The sequence below is a fragment of the Salvia miltiorrhiza genome, chromosome 2 (genome assembly GCF_028751815.1).
Source record: "Salvia miltiorrhiza cultivar Shanhuang (shh) chromosome 2, IMPLAD_Smil_shh, whole genome shotgun sequence".
Lineage (NCBI taxonomy): Eukaryota > Viridiplantae > Streptophyta > Magnoliopsida > Lamiales > Lamiaceae > Salvia > Salvia miltiorrhiza.
In genome coordinates, this window is record NC_080388.1 from 54,592,319 (window position 1) to 54,612,177 (window position 19,859).

Consider the following 19,859-nt stretch of genomic DNA (forward strand, 5'->3'; position numbering starts at 1 on the left):
TTTACAAATATAATATATTTGTAAATATATAATATATATTATATATATAATATATTTGTAAATTTACCAATATATATTATAAATTTACAAATTTATAATATATTTGTAAATATATAATATATATGTAAATTTACAAATATATATATTAAATAATTTACAAATATATTTATATATGAATTTACAAATATATAATATATTATATAGGATATATTGATAATATATATTAAATAATTAATAAAATAATTTTCGGTTATTCGGTTAACCCGATCGGTTTTTCGGGTTAACCGATAACCGAAATTTCCAAAAAAATAATAACCGAAACCGATCCATTACCCGAAATTTTCGGTTATTGGATACCCAAACCCGGGAATTTCGGTTCGATTAATTGGATACCCAAAACCCGATAACCATTTAGACAGCCCTACATTCACCCATTTTTTCTCAATTCCAAATTTTTCTCTCTTCTAACCTATTTTTCATATTTAGATGATTTTCTAAAAGTCTTTAAATTTAATTTATGAAAATATATTCGACATGTATCTTAAATTAAAGATCATGACAAGATTTTTAATTTGATATAAAAATCATTAAATGTGAATTTGAAATAAATAAGTTATTATAATTTAAAATTTTAAAGTGATTATATTTCTCTCTCCTCTTTCTTTTTCTATATTCTTTCATTTTTTTCCCCTCTCTCCTTATTCACTCCACGTTATTATATTATCTATATATTAATCTCTCTCCACAAAATTTATCATGTTCTCTTCTCTTTTGATTATAATTATTTTAATTTAATGCAATTAAGGAGAAGGAAATTTCAATATGAATTTGTTAAAAAATAGTTATTTATCTTAAAATTAGAATTTAAATTGTAATATAGATTTATTTAATAATATGTACAAATTATTTATTTGTTTGTATAAACATATTGGTTGTTATATTTTGTTTTTAAATTATTCTTATTTTTTCTATTTTTGTAATTATTTTTGGGCTATTTAAATATGAACTTTTAATAATAATGCAGTTCGTACTTTTAAGAGCCCAAAATTATTATATGACGTCTATTAATATTGTTATTGATAGTTTTAGTGTTATTTGCTCAAAATGAGATTCACTTAAATTATATGCTTTATAATCAGTAAATTTAATTATTATACAATACTCATCAAATTTAATACTTATACTCCTACTCATTAAGTTGATAAATTATCAAATACTAATATTTAAATTAACAGAATTTTTTTGTTATTAAGAAACTTACTTTTCAGGAGTAAGTGGCGTGGTTTACACCAATTAAGTACATTTTCTTTACTGAAAATGAAAAACGAGACTATTGGAGTGAGACGTCTCAAAAAGAAAAACGAACCTATTAGAATGGGACGGAGAGAGTAATATATTTATATAAATTAAAATTTTAAAAATAAATAAATATATCGTGGCCCGTGCATCGCACGGGGGATGTACTAGTATAGTTAAATATGTCACATCATCCAAGTTGGATGCCATGTCATTTAATTCATCTCCAATTCTATACACTAGTTTTCTTAAAACTCATGGCATCCTCTATTAAGTCTTATTTTACGTAGGAAAGGAAGTATTATGTATGAAAAGTAAAATGAGAAGAAAAGGATTTGGAGCCTATAAAAAGCCATGCACGTCCCCGATGAAGACACACTAGGGATTGAGGCTTTTGTACTTGGAGACATAAAACATCTCTTCAAGTACAATGGTGCTTTCCCATTTGCTACTTGTTTTCATCTTCTTCAACATCTCCCTCCTCTGCGTCCAATGCAATCCTAATTACAGAGATGCCCTCTCCAAATCCATCATCTTCTTCCAAGGCCAGAGGTCCGGCCGCCTCCCGCCGCAAGAAATCACCTGGAGAGCCAGCTCCGGACTCTCCGATGGCAGTCTCGCCGGTGTAAGTGCACTTTATATACCCCTTTTCTATGATATTCCGCATTAGCATCTATGGTCAGTGCTGAACCCAAGCCCCCCTTCACACACACTCACCAAACAAACGAACCTTTTCGTTACCATATAATCCAATCACGAAATAAACTTGCAACAAAATTGTCTTTTAGAAATCTCAAACTCCCCATCACGAATTTTTCTACGACCGCCCCTGCCCTGTGTAAATAGTGTGGTGATGATTTTGCAGGTGGACTTGACCGGAGGCTACTACGACGCCGGCGACAATGTGAAGTTCAACTTCCCGATGGCGTACACCACGACAATGCTGTCGTGGAGCGTCATCGAGTACGGGAAGAAGCTGGGACCGCAGCTGCCGGCCACGCGCGCCGCGATCCGGTGGGCCACCGACTACCTCCTCAAGTGCGCCCGCGCGACGCCGGGGAGGCTCTACGTGGGCGTCGGCGACCCCAACGCCGACCACAAGTGTTGGGAGAGGCCGGAGGATATGGACACGGTGAGAACCGTCTACTACGTCTCGCCGGGAAACCCGGGGTCGGACGTGGCCGGCGAGACGGCGGCGGCGCTGGCGGCGGCTTCCGTCGTGTTCAAGAAAGTGGACCCCAGCTACTCGCGGCTGCTGCTGGCGACTGCTAAGAATATGTTGCAGTTTGCAATGCAGCACAGAGGGTCGTATAGCGACTCCCTTGGCTCTAATGTTTGCCCCTTCTATTGCTCCTATTCGGGTTACACGGTATATTACTATACATAATTCATTATTTTGCTGAATGAATTCATAATTCAGGTTTTCAATTCTAAACATGACGAAAATTCCATTTTTTAAAAATGAAAGTTTCATAGTGTTTAATTGGGACGAATAAATTTAATTTGTGTAATAAGCCAACTTGTTTGGATATACTATATATTTATGTTGATGTTGGCAGGATGAATTGCTGTGGGCAGCGGCGTGGCTGTTTAGAGCAACCAACCAGATTTATTACCTAAATATCATAAAGTCGGTGGACGGGAGCGACGTCACCGACATTTTCAGCTGGGACAACAAGTATGCCGGAGCTCGTGTCCTCTTAGCAAGGGTGAGACACCAGTTGAATAGTAATTCAATTTTCCAAGATTTGTTAGTTTAAATTTTAATGAATGGATGTTTGTTGCATTTTTGCAGAGGAGTTTAGTGAATAAGGATGAGACATTTGGGGCATACAGGCAGCAAGCAGAGGAGTTCATGTGTAGAATACTGCCTAATTCCCCTTCCTCCACCACACAATACACCAACGGTTGGCCTAAATTAAAATTTAAAAGCAATACAATACTCATTCCATTAATGTCAATATTTAATTGATCATATACATGTATATAGGTGGTTTGATGTACAAGATGGGGTCGAGCAACCTTCAATATGTAACATCCATAACCTTCTTGCTCACCACCTACTCCAAATACATGGCTTCGGCCAAGCACACCTTCAACTGCGGGAGCCTCGGCGTGACGTCGAGGACTCTACGGATTCTGGCCAAGAGGCAGGTGGACTACATACTCGGAGACAATCCGATGAAGATGTCATACATGGTGGGATACGGGGCGAACTACCCCAAGAGGATTCATCACCGAGGCTCGTCTCTGCCCTCGGTGAGGGCTCAACCGGAGAGGCTCGGGTGCGAGGCTGGATTTCAGCCTTACTACTACACCTCGAGTCCAAATCCGAATGAGCTCATCGGCGCCATCGTTGGTGGTCCCAACCAGAACGATTTCTTCCCCGATGAAAGAGGCGATTATGCGCATTCTGAGCCTACTACATATATCAATGCTGCATTGGTTGGACCCTTGGCATTCTTTGCTGGCGCCTCTTGATCCCCTACACCAGTATTCTTCTTTAGAAAAAATTTGATCAAGAATTTGCAAATGTATATTTTATATGAATCGGTCAATGATCGATCGCTATATGTCACCAGATGCAGAAGATCATCAGTTAAGCACATTTAACTGTATTTTCTTCTCATTTTAGTGTGAAGCTGCTAAATACACAAAGCTCTCAACTTCATTTTATTTGATGGTCATTTTTTTTGAAGAGGTTATTTGATGGTCATTTTATTTTTAGACTTGGTTTGAATAGGGAAATATTTTTGAAATCAGATATCATATCAACACTAACTTGAAGAATAATTAATAAATGGGCTCGTAGATTTTGAGTTAGAAGGAATATGTCTGCAATCAGCCCAACAATTAACAAATGGACATTATTATTCCCATTTTTTTTACTATGATCCTAAAATTAAACTAAATAGAAATATGAAGTATTATATTTTGCAACTATGACTTTTGAATGGAAATATATTGATTAGTGAAATTTTTTGCTCCTGCAAAACAGAGTACGTACGTTGAATTGTTTGAACAAAACATCCAATAATTATTTATGAAAGACAGTAAAACAACAGAAAAATAAAATGAACATAATAAAATAATTTTATACTATACTCCCTCCGTCTCACGAAGCATGACCTAATTTTCTTTTTGGGTTGTCCCACGAAGCTTGACATGTTTCTAAAAATGATAAAAATTTTACTCTTTTTCACTTTTTCACCTATCACATTTAACACACAAAATATCAATTTCGTAATTCTCATGCCGAAAAGAACTGGGTCATGCTTCATGGGACGGAGGGAGTATTAATTATTACAGTTATGAATCCACTATAAAAATTCCTCTTACAATGAATATATGATCTAGCTAACACGAATCATTCTTACTAAATAGATATGATAAGAATAAAGATCCTTTATTATGCCATCATTAATGCTACCAACAAGTTAAACTTATTGAAGCTAATATAGACTTACTAAGAGCACTCCCAGCAGAAATCTCAAAATTATGCTCCTATATTCCTCCCTAAAGCTTCCCTATTTAATTTTAGGATCTCGATTTTATAAATGCATACACCAGATCTCCTATTTTCTACATAAAAATAATAATTATGCGTGGGCCCTACTAATTATAAGCTTAAAATAAATTTAGGGTGGGTGTAAATTTAAGATTGAATTTAGGTGGGTGTAAAATTTTTTGTGGGCCCCATCCAATTTAGGAGATCTGCTGGATGCATTTTTTATCTCATTTTCAATTGTTTTAGCTTAAATTTAGAGTTAGTGATGCATTTAGGTGATCTGCTAGGAGTGCTATAACAATTATAAATGCTCTTAATGTAATTTGAAACTCACAAGTCTCTCACTCAAGATAAACTAAAATTAGATGTTGGTTTGTAAGTTGGAACAACACAACTCACCAATCTTGCTCTTTATGATGGAAACTAGATATTGTTGATTTTGTGCAATATTTTTTATGATGGAAACTAGATATTGTTGATTTTGTGACTATTTATTTTTTAAATTTAATTTTAAAACAGTACATCCATGGATTTGGACCTGTGCACCCGCGGATCTGACGAATCTGGATCTGGATCCCAAATTTTCAGATCCGTTGGATTTGGGGCGGATCTGGATCCCATCAATTAAAATAAATTTGAATTTGGTATTGATGAGATTCGGTCCAGATCCGGCCCGTTATCATCCCTAACTTTCACCAGCAAAAAGAAGGGTTCAACATAGAGAAAGTCAGAGATTTCAAAGTGGGGAGTTAAAAATTATTTTAATAATAATAATAATAATAATAATAATAATAATAATAATAATAATAATAATAATAATAATAATAATAATAATAATCAAAATGACGTGGTTTGGATTGTTACTTTTGTTTCAATTTGCTATGTCAATTCCAATTTGCCACTAGTGCCACGTCAGTTTTATTTAGATAAAATTTTAGCTCGTGAAAAAATTCAAATAAATTTTAAGTTAATATATTATTTGACACTTTCTTAGCGTTATATTAAAAATAAGAACTTGTTCAATATTGGTGTAGTTACACGTCAATAATCATAATTTTTAATTTCTCATGTTAATTTCACATCAGTTTTAATTTTCCATGTTAATGCCATGTGGGTTTCGATTTGGGATTTTTTTTAGGTAAAACACATCCTCAAGTCCCTCTACTATTATATTACTCCCACTCCAATAGGCTCGTTTTCCTTTCTGGGACGTCTCACTCCAATAGGCCCAGTCTTTTTATAGAAATAATAAGGGCTTTATTAAGTATAAGTATGAGGGTTAATTAAATGATACATACTCCTAATTAAAACCTCTCATTACACATGCCACTCATTCACAACCTCTTTCTATCATTTCTCTCTCTAAGCAAACCCTAGAATCGAAAGGGCTGCCGACCCTTCTTCAACCTCCGCCGCCACTCCTTCACCAATCGATCGCAACCCACCTCTTCGACCTCCCACCATGATGTGTACTCCAAAACCCCCTTCGATTTGTCCAGAATTCAACCAATCCTTGGTTGAATTCGTCGATTCCGAGTCTCTGAGCGGTGGTCACGTCTCTGACTCGCAATTTTCCAATGGCTGTGACTCTCGTATAGATCTTGGTGGCTATGTCCCATGTCTTCCTTGAGAGGGTAGAAAAAAGGCAGATCGACAGGCTAGGAGGAAGGCAGTTCGACAGGCTAAAAGGAAGGCGGTTCCTATGACAGATCTACCGGAGACCTTCGTCCCGGAGTCTGAGCCACCTGATGCGGTGGTGGCTGAAGAAGATGAAGTGGCGGCGCCTGATTTTGAGGAAAAGGCGGAGCCTTCGCCCTGCCGATTCAAGAGGATTGTAGATCGGTTCACCGAAATCTATTTTCCCATTATCAAACAGGTGAGGACTTTCCTTTTCGTGCTATGGTATCTGTGATGCCTTGATTTGTTGTTTTAGCATCTGTTATGCTTCGATTTATTGGTGAAACCCTAGATTGTTGCATCTGCATTACACTTTGCATACTAATTCTATGACATAAAGTACATTTCGGCGATGCATACAAGTCATTGTATGTCTCCATACCTGGTTGATGAAACACTCTTTCATCACTGCTTTAGTGATTGACTGAATTGGTTTAGTCTCTGGTGTCCCTGCATTCCTATTCTTGCTTCTTCTCTGAGCTGGAATAACTTGTGTGAAAGGGAAAATACCAAATTTCCCATCAAACAATACATTGTCATTCTCATCAAAGAGTGGCCTGCAAACCGCACACAAAAATATCACATTGGTGATGAATTTTTTGCTTTTTTTTTTTTTGGTCAGAGAAAGGATTATATTAAAGAAAGAATCCAAGGTACCAGAGGTACCAAAACAATTACAACAAATAAGGAGAAATGGCGTAAGAAAACCAGCACATAAAATTGATCTCCTCATCTAACAGATTAAAAACCTTATTCCAGCTCCACAACCTCGCTTTGATTTCGCCCAGCATTTTCTTGACTTCGCCAGTTCTTGTTTTCGAATCTACTCTCATTACGACCTTTCCAAATAAGCCAAGTGGTGCAAGTTCAAAGAGCCTCAAGGAATTTCTTGTTGTTCTTACCTCTGCCCATGTGAATAAAGGAGTCGAAGTGCGCCTCAAGTTCAAAGGAGTCGAAGTGAGCCTCAATGATGAATTTTTTGCTCTTACAGCTCCTGTAAGGTTCAGGCTCCTCTTTTGTGAGATAATATCGATTATTTGCCTTTGTCATGTAGAACCATTTCTCATCTATGTGCACTACATTATGCATTGTCTTAAATTTCAGAATATTTGCAATCCTATCATATTCTAAGGCTTCAAGAGAAAACCTTAACCTCAGTAGCTTATTAGGGGCCGTGAGATCAGGCTTTATGGCATTCGTATGCGTTCTGCTAAGGCCTAAATGAACCCAACGTCCCACTGTGCTCTTGCTAACTTGTATGCCAACTGCCAATTTTCTGATTGTGCTTCTTCTACATAGCTCTAGAGCCTGAATTTGTGCTATGTCTATCTGGACTCTCTTTGTCAAGCGTGGTGTGAATCTTTTCTTTGATGTCAAATTGATAAGCCGACCTTGTTGTTTTTGTTTCTTTGCTTCAGCCCACAATCGAGTGATAGTTCGGCGCCCTAAGTTGAATTTGACGTCGGCATCATTCAAGTTTTGAAGGAGAAACTGAACAACCATCATCTTCTTATCATCTTCAAGATCCCTCAAGTGCATTATGCCGTGTTGAATTTTAGTATGGAGATTTTAGTTTAGAAGTGTAGAATGCTGTGTTAGGAAATGAATATTTATAGGAGTGTAGTGGTTTCAAGCTTTAAAAATCCGGCGCCTTTTTTTTGTGGAAATTGTTTGTAAACAGCCGCCAATTCATTTGGCAATTTAATGAATCAACCGCATTTTTTTTAATTTTCAGAATGAAGTGTTCAATTAATTGGTGTCATTTTCAATGCATTTTGATTCAGCCGCATAATTCAATTTTATTTTAATTCACTTAAATTTAATGAAGAATGTATAAATGAGATAAGGAAAGAAAAATGATTAAGGAAAAATAAGGGAATATTAAAAACTTAATCTTTTGTGGACCACACTACTTATCTATTGGCCTGGGACGGAATGAGTATGTTTCAATAAATCCTTATACAATTTCATAATTTCTTCATTTTAATAGATCCTTATACTTGAATTATTGATCACATCAAATCCTTATTTAACGGAACTAACTGATCTTATAACTTCGCCTAAAAAATTGATCTTATAATTTTTTTATAACTAGGTCAACTCAGTTTTATTAAATTAAATTCCATGTCATATTATTTAAAGATTAAAACAAAATCCACCATTGTACTAGTCAATAAGAACAATAATTATATTCTTTGTTTTGTTTATTCTATCGAGATTTTTGTTTTACCCAATTTTTTTCAAGTTTGTTCTTCAATATTTTTGAAAATCCATACAAGTAGAGAAGAAGCAAAAGCAAAAGTAGAGTGTTAGAGTGAGCAATAAAAATATACTAGTAGATATGTTTCTTGAGTGCTTGAATAGTACATTTTTCTTGGAGAAAGAGGACTGAGAGTGTTTGGCAGCCCTTTTGAGTGCTTATGCTCAGATTTCTTATTGCCACTCTTGCTAAGAAAAAAAAAAATCAAATTGTGCCATTAAATTTAATTTGCAGACGTCTCAATGCTCAGACTTATCACTGTGGTAGAGATATGATGAGGAAGTCGACTAGCTAGGTTTATAAATTTGCAGATTTTGTATTCTTTTTAGTAGATATGATTTGGAATTAAATTAAAATTAAAATCAATTCACATGTCATTAAGTTAACGGAAAAGTTATATAAGGTCCGTTAATTTCTTTAACTAAGGATTTGATATTATCAATAATATAAGGATCTATTAAATTAAAATATTGTATAAGGATTTACTGAAACAAAATATAATAGTATATTGAATACTATCACTCTATCAGCAATGAGATTAGAGGGTGTTTGGCTAAGCTTATTTTAAAGAGCTTATAAGTTCTTGGAACTTATAAGATGTTTCAAGAGCTTGTAAGATGTTATTTTTAAGAGCTTATAAGTTATCAAAGTGTTTGGATAATTGAGCTTATAAGCTAGAGAAAGAATTTTTTTGCTAGAAATAGAAAATATTTTTTTACAGAGAGAAAATCGAAGAAAAATGAACTTAAATGATATATGATGAAAATAATAAATTATAGTTGAAAAATATTTATAAAAAAATTGTTGCATATGAGATTATAAAAAAATAAGTTGGGGTAGAGGAACTTATTTTTTGGGAAGCTTATAAGCTCTTGGAGCTTATTTTTTAAGCTTATAAGCTGTTGATGAGCTTATTTTGCCAAACACTCTGAATGAGCTTTTAAGCTCTTAAACAGCTTATAAGCTGTTTTGAGGAGCTTATAAGCTCAGCCAAACACCTTCTAAGTATATTGCATCAATAAAATATAAATTATAAATACTATAGTACTATTTATTTTTATTTAATTTTGAGGTCATAGTGACAAAAATATAAACAACTAAGACATTATAGATGTTAGGGTTTCTCGGTTCCCATCTTCTTCTTGAGTGTTCTCAGACAACAAATTAGGGTTTTATCAGCCATTGTTGAGAGAGGTAAAGAAAAAAAAGAGGAAGGTATTAAAGATGAGGCCGATATTGATGAAAGGGCACGAGAGGCCGCTGACGTTTCTCAAGTACAACCGGGACGGCGATTTGCTCTTCTCCTGCGCCAAGGACCACGATCCTACCGTCTGGTTTGCCGACAACGGCGAGCGCCTCGGAACTTACCGCGGCCACAATGGCGCTGTTTGGACTTGCGACATCTCCAGTATTATCTCTTTTTCCCTTATTTTCCCCGATTTCTGGACTTTGAGAGGCCGAACATCTCGAAATTAAGACGAGTTTAGGAGTATTAATTTTGTTCAATATAAACTTGTTTGATTTGAATTCCTTGCAAGCAAATGGCTGACGGAGAATTATGCAACTTTGAGATTTTTATTGGTTTTTTTTGGTGTTAGTGGATGGATAGGTGAATTTGTTTTGGGCTTGTTTTAGCTGTAAGATCGTAAGTTAGTTGAATTGAGGAGAGTTTTTGGATCGGCAAGGAGATCATGTTTAAGACGATTGCTGCCTTTACTTTCCTTCAAATTTCCCAAGTTAATAAAATATGACAATTTTTTATAGAGTGTTGATAACCTCACGATCGATGCTATCTAAAGTAATTAGGTAGCTTGTGATTTTGTGTTGTTTTTAGGCTTTAGTGGATGAATGGGTGAATTGTGTCTGCTCTGTTTTAGCTGCAAGTTTGTAGTTGTAGTCGAACGAAGGATGTTACAGCGATTTTGGATATGAAAATATGTGATTTTTGTACTGATTTCTGCCTTTTCTTTCAAGTTATCGGTTGCCAAGTTAGTGACTTTGTTGTATGATAATTTCAATGGAGTGTTTGTAAACTGAATAGTGGATGGATCGCTTTTGCTGTTTAGGGGATTCCTCAAGGCTTATAACTGGAAGTGCTGATCAGACCGCAAAGTTATGGGATGTCAGAACAGGAACTCCGCTTTTCACCTTCAATTTTGATTCACCAGCGAGGTCTGTTGATTTTGCTGTTGGTGATAAGCTTGCAGTCATAACAACAGATCCTTTCATGGGATTGCCGTCTGCTATTCACATCAAACGCATAGCTAGAGATCCAGAAGACCGTAAGTTTTTCTCTCATTTATAGCAATTAGCCAGATTTAATCATGCAGTTGACATATGAGGATGTCTCACATGGTTTGAGCTGTATGCTTGCCAATACTTTTTGATGAGTTTAAAATTCTATCCATTACTAAGGTTAAGAAGTAATCTATGAAATACTACCTTTATATTTGGGTATCTGATAAGGATATCATTAAGGTTTCTGAACTTTTTTTAAGAAGAGTAGTAAAAGAATAGATTTTGACCTATATATTGATATTGGTTTTTCCAAAACTTTGTGGCATCATATTTGTTACTCAAATTGCGTTATTCGTCAGATGGCTAATTATTGTGGGACGGTATTGCAGAGAGTGGCGAATCTGTTCTCACTCTTAAGGGGCCACAGGGAAGAATAAACAGAGCAGTTTGGGGACCCCTGAATAGGACCATTGTAAGTGGTGGTGAAGATTCAGTAATTCGTGTATGGGATTCTGAGGTTAGTATTTTAACCAAAACTCAGTTCTTAATGACTATATTTTTGTTTTTTAGCATATTGCAAAAGATATCACCTAACCGCTTTTCTTTCCAAGAAAAATAGCTGATCCTTCTATTATTGTTTTGGAAATTACAGACAGGAAAGTTGCTGAAAGAGTCTAACAAGGAGGAAGGCCACAAAAAAACTATTACATCACTTGCAAAGGCTGCAGATGGTTCACATTTTCTCTCGGGTTCATTGGATAAGTCTGCAAAGGTGGTTCATGTTCTTATTAATGTCCTTTCAATATGTCCATAATTCTTGCTGTCATCTTGTATTAACTGGTCTATTCCCTTTTTTCAGCTTTGGGATTCAAGAACATTAACACTTATCAAAACCTATGTGACAGAACGGCCTGTAAATGCAGTTGCAATGTCTCCGCTTCTTGATCATGTAAGAATCAGAAGCAGATCCAGCGAACACAGATATCTATTTTATTTTCATTTAAGTCTTGCATTTTTATCATTTCTTTCTCAAAGTCGTCTTTACTTTATTTTCCGACACCCTAATTTAGCGCGCCTCTTGAAACTGGGATTTATGCTTTTAGATAATTCGTCTGAAGCTCTTTATATTTATTGGTTTCCCGAACATATTTAATGTTTGGAGAAAGAGTCTCAATTTTTGCTTGGATGCAATATTTCCTATAATTTATACGCACAGCTTTTTGTGAACTTAGAAAATGTTGTGTCGATCTTCCACATGTTACTAAGATAGATGTTTGTTTTCCGGTTGCGTTGATTTTGACATTTGTGGCATTTATAGGTGGTGCTTGGAGGTGGTCAGGATGCATCAGCTGTTACCACAACTGATCATCGTGCTGGAAAGTTTGAAGCCAAATTCTATGACAAGGTTAACTCATGCTGCTATAAGTTCACATTCAAGATGATATTGTGACCTTACAAAAGTAAAGAGCTCTTTAATGATTTTTCGTTCTCTGTTCTTTTCTGTAGATCCTCACCGAAGAAATAGGAGGTGTAAAGGGCCATTTTGGACCTATCAACGCCTTGGCGTTCAATCCAGATGGCAGGAGGTGACATTTTCCCCTTGTTCCTTCACATCTCATTTGACGATCATCTGAACAATTCTTTTTTTATCATTTTCTTACGACTCTTCTCGCTTCTCACAAGAAAGTTGGTTTTTTAAGTTTCAACCTAATGATTTTCTCCTTGTCGTGTCCGTAGTTTCTCGAGCGGAGGGGAAGATGGCTACGTTAGGTTGCACCATTTTGATCAAGATTACTTCAACATCAAGATTTGAACATCAAGAGTTCGGCCCTTGCTAGTTTCATCTTCACATTAGAGTACTATTGTGTTTATGATGAAATTTCGGAACATTGAGTTCAAATGTTTGTACGAGATTAACATCCAATTTTTGCCCCGTTTTCTATTAATACTATTTATGATTCTTGAAAGCGGCATCATTAGCACCAATGCGTTCAATTTCGACTTACGGTTCATTGATTTTGTAAATATGAGAATGTTACGATATTGGCAGCAGTTGTATTACACTAGGATTCCATATTAAGCTTGAAAGACAAAAGCTCAAACGCGTTTTAGATCGAGCTATCTATCGCTAAATTAGAAACCACGTTTGAATTTCTAAATTTAATTTTACTATGTAGCGAACCATTGAGTTGTCAAGATTTTGCTGTTTCTCCTGTTGCATCAACATTTATAGTGACGTAATCAGAATGCTTGATAAATTTATGAGCAAATATAAGGCGATATTTCAAATATTGATGGAATTCTTAATCTAAATAAAACACAAAAGCAAGTAGTTAAGAAACAGAGCGTTGTTCCACTGGTCACAAGTTAATGGAGGTGCAGTCACACGAGGTAAATGAAGCAACTGCAACATTCACACACTAATGTTATGTACATGGGCTGTATAAAAGGCGTCGTAGCCCCGCCTCCTCTGCATCAAGATTTGATTAGGTATTATTATTATTCTGTGCAGAGAAAACACAGCAGCCATGGGCAGGAAAGGCATTCAAACGATTGTGGGGCTGATGATGGTGGTGATGGCATTGCTCAATGTTGGCCCAACGATGGCTCACTTGCCCCCCGGAGCCTGCATCGACCGTTGCCTGAAAGAGTGCAAATCAAGCGGCATTGGTGTTGCAGCCTGCATCAAATACTGCCCGGTGCATTGTCTCCCTCCCGACACCTCCACCAAACAGCATTATTGTAGCCTCGGATGTATGCTCGATCAATGTGCCAAGTTCACTAGTGGTATGCACTTTCTACTCTCCCATTTCTCCAGTTTTCGGATTCTTGCATCGTGTAAACTGTCATTTGCTGTTGCAGATGAGAAGAGGATGACCGACTGCGTCTTCAAATGCCGTAAATTCCACTGCAAGATCAATGCCAAGATTGTAGAGTGATTGCTCTGTGGTCAAATAAATAGTCTGCAACTGCAGCCACATAATCTTTTGTTTCAAATAAACGTGGCTGTAATAAATCTTCTCTTTGCTCCATTTATCAATGCATTGTTGCCGCTTTGTTTGTAGCCAAATTCTCTGCAGGAACTAGCAAGCAGCATAGCATTTTTCTCAACAATATTCTAGTTATATCATACCATATTTTGTAACCATTAACACGATATGAATTGAAATTTTACCATCCTTGCAACCAAGAAACTAAGAGGCAGTCACCAATAGTCATTGCAAGAGCAAGCTCCGTCTCTAAAATGATGAAATCGATTAGTATCTCTGACAACAATGGACTTGCCAAGAAGCTTTGATGCTAATTTCATGAAGTTATGGCAGTCCAAACAAATGCGTATGTTCTTTATTATCTTAATAACTCTGCAACTCGAATCACCACCATTCATCAAAGAGAAAACCAGCGCCAGCTTTTCGCTGTGAAGATACAGTTGCTCCTCCTTATGCTCTTCTTCTACATCAAACAAGACTGAGCTGGTGTCTGGAACATAACCTATTTCCTTCAACTGCCTCAGTAGCCCATCCAAATAGCTGCCTATTTCTTTTATTTGTGGGTGCCGCTGCCCCCCAGAAGCAAATTCGTGCAATCCATGCCCGACTTCTGTCCAGCTCAGACCGGGCTCCTTCCTAACACCGGCTTTATCCATTTTCTTTCTTATCAAGCCTCCTTCACCAAAGCTATTAGCTGAGCAGTAGATATTTGAGATCATAACATATCCTAATGAATTGTCCGGATCCAATTCCTGCAACTTTTGTGATGCTAACTCGGCTGCCTCTGTTTCTCCATGTTTCCTACATCCTCCTAGAAAAGCACTCCAGATAACACAATCCGGTTGCATAGGCATATTTCTTATGATGTTTTCAGCCTCCGATAAACGGCCAGATCTCCCTAGAATATCAACCATACAAGCATAATGATCAAGTTGAGGAGCTATACCATATCTCTCGCGCATGGTATCAAACATCTCAATCCCTTCCTTCACCATCCCGGCATGACTGCAAGATGTCAGAAGCGCGACCAAAGTTGCTTCATCCGGTGCAACATCCATCTGTGCGAACAAATCCAAAGCTGTCTCAGCCTTTCCATGCACAGCATAAGCCTTCAACATTGAATTCCAAGAGACAACATCCCTTGATGACATGTCGTGGAAAACTCGCTCAGCGTTATCAACGGAACCACACCTGGAATAAGCATGAATCAAAGCATTATCAAGCTCAATTCCATTTAGAAAACCTGCTCTGACTACCTGACCATGCACTGCAGCGGCAGCACTCTCCGTCACCAGATTCGCACAAGCTTTTAACAACACGGTGAATACGTAGCAATCCGGATACAAATCATCCTCCCAACGCATCTGGTTGAAAAGGACTACAACTTGAGCAGGGTCCCTTTCAACAGATGCAGCCATAACACCAGTCCACATAACAATGTCGCGATCCACAACACTCGTCTCCAAGAAGAGCTTACGACAAGCACCAACATCTCCAGAAAGAGTTGAATAGCATTTGATGAGTGAGGTCGCCACCCCAACATCCAAGTTCAAAGCCGTTTTAATGCTGGCAGACTGCAACTGCAAACAACACTTTAGCCCCATAGCATTCTCACTGCCTACAGAGAGAGAAGATATCAAAGTTAAGAGCGTAGTGCGGTCGAACTCAAGTCCATCATCACAAAGCATTCTCACAAACAAAACCATAGCTTCATGGCCTCGATGGTGCATCCCAAGTCCTTTGATCATGGAGTTATAGGTAACGAGATTTCTGAAATTCATTCCTTCAAACACCCTCCACGCCTCGACTCCGGCGCTGCAGCGAATATTCTTCCAGTACAATGCGATCAGAGCGTTAGCGACATAAATCCAAGCATCGAAACCGGTTTTGAAGGCAAGCCCATGAACTTGCAAGCCGTGGCAGTGATCGCAGACGGACAGCAAGCTGGCGTAGGCGAACTCGTTGGGTCTATGATGGGACAGCATTTGAGAGAAGAGACGGAAGCAGTGCTCCATTTTGCCGCGCTGTGCGTAGCCAGAGATGAGTATCGTCCAAGAATATATATTTCTGTGAGGCATTTCAGCGAACAGCTGGTGGGCAACATGTAAGTCGCCGCGCTTAGCATGTGCGTTGATGGCATTGTTGGCGGCGACGAGGTCCGGCGGCGGCTGGGAGATAGTATGCGGCTGCATGTAGCGCCGAATTGCTTGGCTGGTCGTGTAACAATTTTTTGGAGCTACTGATTTTAGAGCAATATTCATAGCTCACAAAATGCAGCTTTTTTCAGAGCAATTGCGCATGCATACACCTACTTTCATCGAATTTTGATTTTGAACGTGAACAAAAAATTATGCCTCATAATATATCAATTTTCAATTATTTTAATTTTTTATAATATTATCAATTATCTTCAAATTAATGCTAAGGTAAACGTAAAAATGTATACTATAATTTAAACCGTGGACGAATTAAACAACGTAGTTGAATATATACGTCATTTTATTTAGTTACAACCACATAAATTTGTCACTTCAGTTAATAAAGATGATATTAATTTATCAAAGATTAACGATCATATAAAATTTCAAATCGTGTATTTCAAGTCAAAACTATTAATTTATACTTCGAAATCAAAATTGAATCAAAGTTGATATATTCAGGGCAATTATTCCGTTTTCTGTTACAAAATCCGTCTTCCTAAAGCTGCTGCGCAACAGAAAACCACCAGGCTTACACAGATGTTTATGGTCGATTTTGTTTTATTTTGTTTTGTGGATGAAAGTATTTTGGTGATTTTTGGGGATGTCAATACTCAATAACCCGATCAAGAAAAAAGTGAATTAAGGTCGAGTTGTCTTTAATTTAATATAAAAAATTCAAATAGCCAATAGACTAACTCAGAAATCAAATGAGTTGGCTCGATAAACTAAAAAATCTCTGATTGCTTGATTATTAAATTTCATTATTTTGAAGTTGATAATAAGGTTTTTAACATTTGTGATGTGAATTTTTAAACAAAATCTTACATGAAAATTAAATGGGTTAATTATAGTTTATAGCCTCAACTTTCACCTTTTTTTATTTTATAGCCTTAACTATGATTTATTTTTTGTATATCCTGAACTTTGGTATATTATTTAATTATAGCCCGAAAATAAAAGTCAGTATCGTCGGAGAAATCACAATCATCTAAATGTTGCTCAGATTCAGACTCTTCAATGACTAACTGTTTATCATAATCTGAATCTACATCATCATCATCATCATCAATTATTTCATCATCTTCATTACACTCTAAACCCCAATCTATTCCCCCAACATCTTGCTCATCTACCACTATAAACTTGCTCGCCTCTACAACCCATTCTCCTTCTTCAGCCTCTACAACCATTCGATTAGCCTCTACAACCATTAAAGTATAAACCCTAATATTTGATGAGAACAAGTATTATATAAAAGCTTACTCTCGTGCGGTCCCTTTTCGGGAAAAAAAATGGCCCTTCGACGTGGACACCAAAATCTTCACTTGTCGACAATGAAAGACCCAACGCACATGAAAGGTAGAATCTTGATGTCGAAACTTTGGATGAAGTCTGTGGTTTTGGTGAAGACTGGAGAGAACGTAAAGGTGACAGAACAGTTGATATTCTAATATGCTTCTTTATAATTGAATGAGTTTGTAATGGGCCAAACGACAATTCCATGGTATTTATCAATTCAATTTTTCTTTGTTTTTTATTTTGTTATTTGATGATGTGGCCTACAAATAAAATTAAAATGTCCACATCATTTTTTTTGTAATCTGAGTCAGATTACCGGCTATCCAGATCATATTTCCGATACTGACTTTTATTTTCGGGCTATAATTAAATAATATACCAAAGTTCAGGATATACAAAAAATAAATCATAGTTAAGCCTATAAAATAAAAAAAGGTGAAAGTTGAGGCTATAAACTATAATTAACCCAAATTAAATACTCCCTCCGTCCACCAATCAACTACCCATTTGGTGGTCGGCACGGAGACTAAGAAAATTGAAAAATGTGGTGTAAAAGACCAAAATGATAGTGTTAGTGTAATGTGATTACTTTTACTAATCTTTCCTTTATAAGTTGAGTTATTTAACATTATTTTTATTCCTTTATTTAAATTACTCCTTATTTTTTTTAACAAGCTTTATTTGTGATTTATTCTTAAGTAAACCCATTCATAATTTTATTAGTGATGCCTATATTACTTGAAAATAGGTGTGAAAATGGCAGAAGCTATTCATGCAATATTTAAAAAAATGGCACAAGTTTCGGTACTTTAAGACACACTGAATTGATTAAATAAGCCAATAAATATGGCAGATTACACAAATGGCGCCTGTTTATGCCAAATTACACAAAATATTTGGAGGGAATATTTCAAATGTACCTAGCAACTTAATGAGTCATTAAATACACAAAGGGGGAGGTTGGTGAACTCATTAATTTCAGCCAACTCCACAAAATGCCACAAGAAAGGTGGAGCGAGAGTAGGTGGCGACCACAGATCAACAGATCCGGGTGTCGGCGTCGAATCTACGAAAGATTCTGTCTCCGGCACCATGGATTCCGTCGAAAGCACGAATGACTCAGATTCCGGCACGAATGACTCAGATTCTGGCACGAATGATTCAGATTCCAGCGCCAACCCCTGAAGAGAAGCCACATAAGAAATGGCGACTTCTTCCATTGAGGGGAGGCGGGATCCACCGTCAATTTCCGTCGATTCGACTTCCCATTCACTTGGATAGGAGGGATGAGCAGTCGGAAGAGAAGCCATCGACAGATAACTCGATGGTGCGAAGAGGAAGATCGGAGAACAACGGCGGGAGGGAGATAGAGAATTAGGGTTTGCGCCGATTGGGGTTGTATTCCCTTTTTAGGGAATAAAAAGTGAGAACTCATTTTGGGTGAGTGGGCCGAAAAAGGCAAAAAATAAATCTGTTAACATTAGCTCACTTAATTAATTAGGTGGGATTAATTAGTGTTCTTAATGTAAACTGATGATGAGTAATATGTGCAGAGCAGAAAAATGATATAAATCAGAGGAATAAGCCTCACCAGCGGAATGAATATATCAGAGGAATCATACTCGCCAGAGGAATCACACTCCCCAGAGGAATCACACTCGCCAGAGGAATCACACTCGCCAGAGGAATCACCTTTATCAGAGGAACCATCTTCGCCAGAGAAGCCGCTCTCGCCAGAGGAATGGTATTCACCAGAGGGATCACCAGAAACGCGGGGAGGTCTCCCGCATGAAGGTGATTTTACTGTTATACCCCTGACCACGCAAGACGCATGCTCCAGTGCTGATTTTACTATTTTACCCTTTATATGTAATCTATAAATAGCAGCATACATGCTCCTTTGTAACTTACGCTATCTTTTACTCTCAATATAACAGCAGATTTTCTCTCGTTCTAGCATTCCGATTACTTCCTTTGTCTTCTCCGATCAATCAAAACTAGGTATAACTCACGATTTATTCACAATTCACCGATTAGTTAGATACCCACCCTCTTATGTTTCACCATAAACTATGGTGGGTCATGCTGGTAAAGTGTTGTAATTTAAAAAGTATGAAAGGGTATAAATGTCTAAAAAGCAGAGTGGGTAGTTAATTGGTGGACAAAATTTTAGAGGCAAATGGGTAGTTGATTGGTGGACGGAGGGAGTATAATCATTTAAGTTTAACTAGCATTTGCATCTGTGCAATGCACGGGAAAATATTTTTTTTATTTTTATATTTATATAAAATCACTCTAAATTAATACTAATTCAATTATTATAATTATAAATATAAGCATTTGAATTGAATATTGAAAAAAAAAATTCACAATTATAAAATTTGATATTA

General features: G+C 36.7%; 5 protein-coding genes across 5 annotated transcripts; 3 read left to right on the forward strand and 2 right to left on the reverse strand.

Moving 5' to 3' along the window:
• The first annotated feature begins 1,666 nt into the window (after window positions 1-1,666).
• LOC131010337 (endoglucanase 3-like) lies at window positions 1,667-3,972 on the forward strand. The gene is made up of 5 exons (XM_057937813.1): window positions 1,667-1,921; window positions 2,162-2,665; window positions 2,856-3,005; window positions 3,092-3,203; window positions 3,287-3,972. The coding sequence occupies exons 1-5, from the start codon at window positions 1,727-1,729 to the stop codon at window positions 3,775-3,777; spliced, it is 1,452 nt and encodes a 483-aa protein (XP_057793796.1). The 5' UTR covers window positions 1,667-1,726; the 3' UTR covers window positions 3,778-3,972.
• A 3,376-nt stretch (window positions 3,973-7,348) lies between these two features.
• LOC131009754 (uncharacterized) lies at window positions 7,349-8,020 on the reverse strand. The gene has a single exon (XM_057937163.1). It carries the CDS (start codon window positions 8,018-8,020, stop codon window positions 7,349-7,351), a length of 672 nt encoding a protein of 223 aa, XP_057793146.1.
• A 1,728-nt stretch (window positions 8,021-9,748) lies between these two features.
• LOC131010358 (eukaryotic translation initiation factor 3 subunit I-like) lies at window positions 9,749-12,946 on the forward strand. The gene is made up of 8 exons (XM_057937851.1): window positions 9,749-10,149; window positions 10,808-11,023; window positions 11,369-11,496; window positions 11,632-11,751; window positions 11,839-11,928; window positions 12,298-12,384; window positions 12,486-12,565; window positions 12,717-12,946. Exons 1-8 carry the CDS (start codon window positions 9,966-9,968, stop codon window positions 12,790-12,792), a joined length of 981 nt encoding a protein of 326 aa, XP_057793834.1. The 5' UTR covers window positions 9,749-9,965; the 3' UTR covers window positions 12,793-12,946.
• A 300-nt stretch (window positions 12,947-13,246) lies between these two features.
• Window positions 13,247-16,469, reverse strand: LOC131010320 (pentatricopeptide repeat-containing protein At1g71420). The gene has a single exon (XM_057937784.1). It carries the CDS (start codon window positions 16,228-16,230, stop codon window positions 14,185-14,187), a length of 2,046 nt encoding a protein of 681 aa, XP_057793767.1. The 5' UTR covers window positions 16,231-16,469; the 3' UTR covers window positions 13,247-14,184.
• Window positions 13,508-14,043, forward strand: LOC131010382 (protein TAP1-like). The gene is made up of 2 exons (XM_057937884.1): window positions 13,508-13,766; window positions 13,842-14,043. Exons 1-2 carry the CDS (start codon window positions 13,508-13,510, stop codon window positions 13,916-13,918), a joined length of 336 nt encoding a protein of 111 aa, XP_057793867.1. The 3' UTR covers window positions 13,919-14,043.
• Window positions 16,470-19,859: the final 3,390 nt, after the last annotated feature.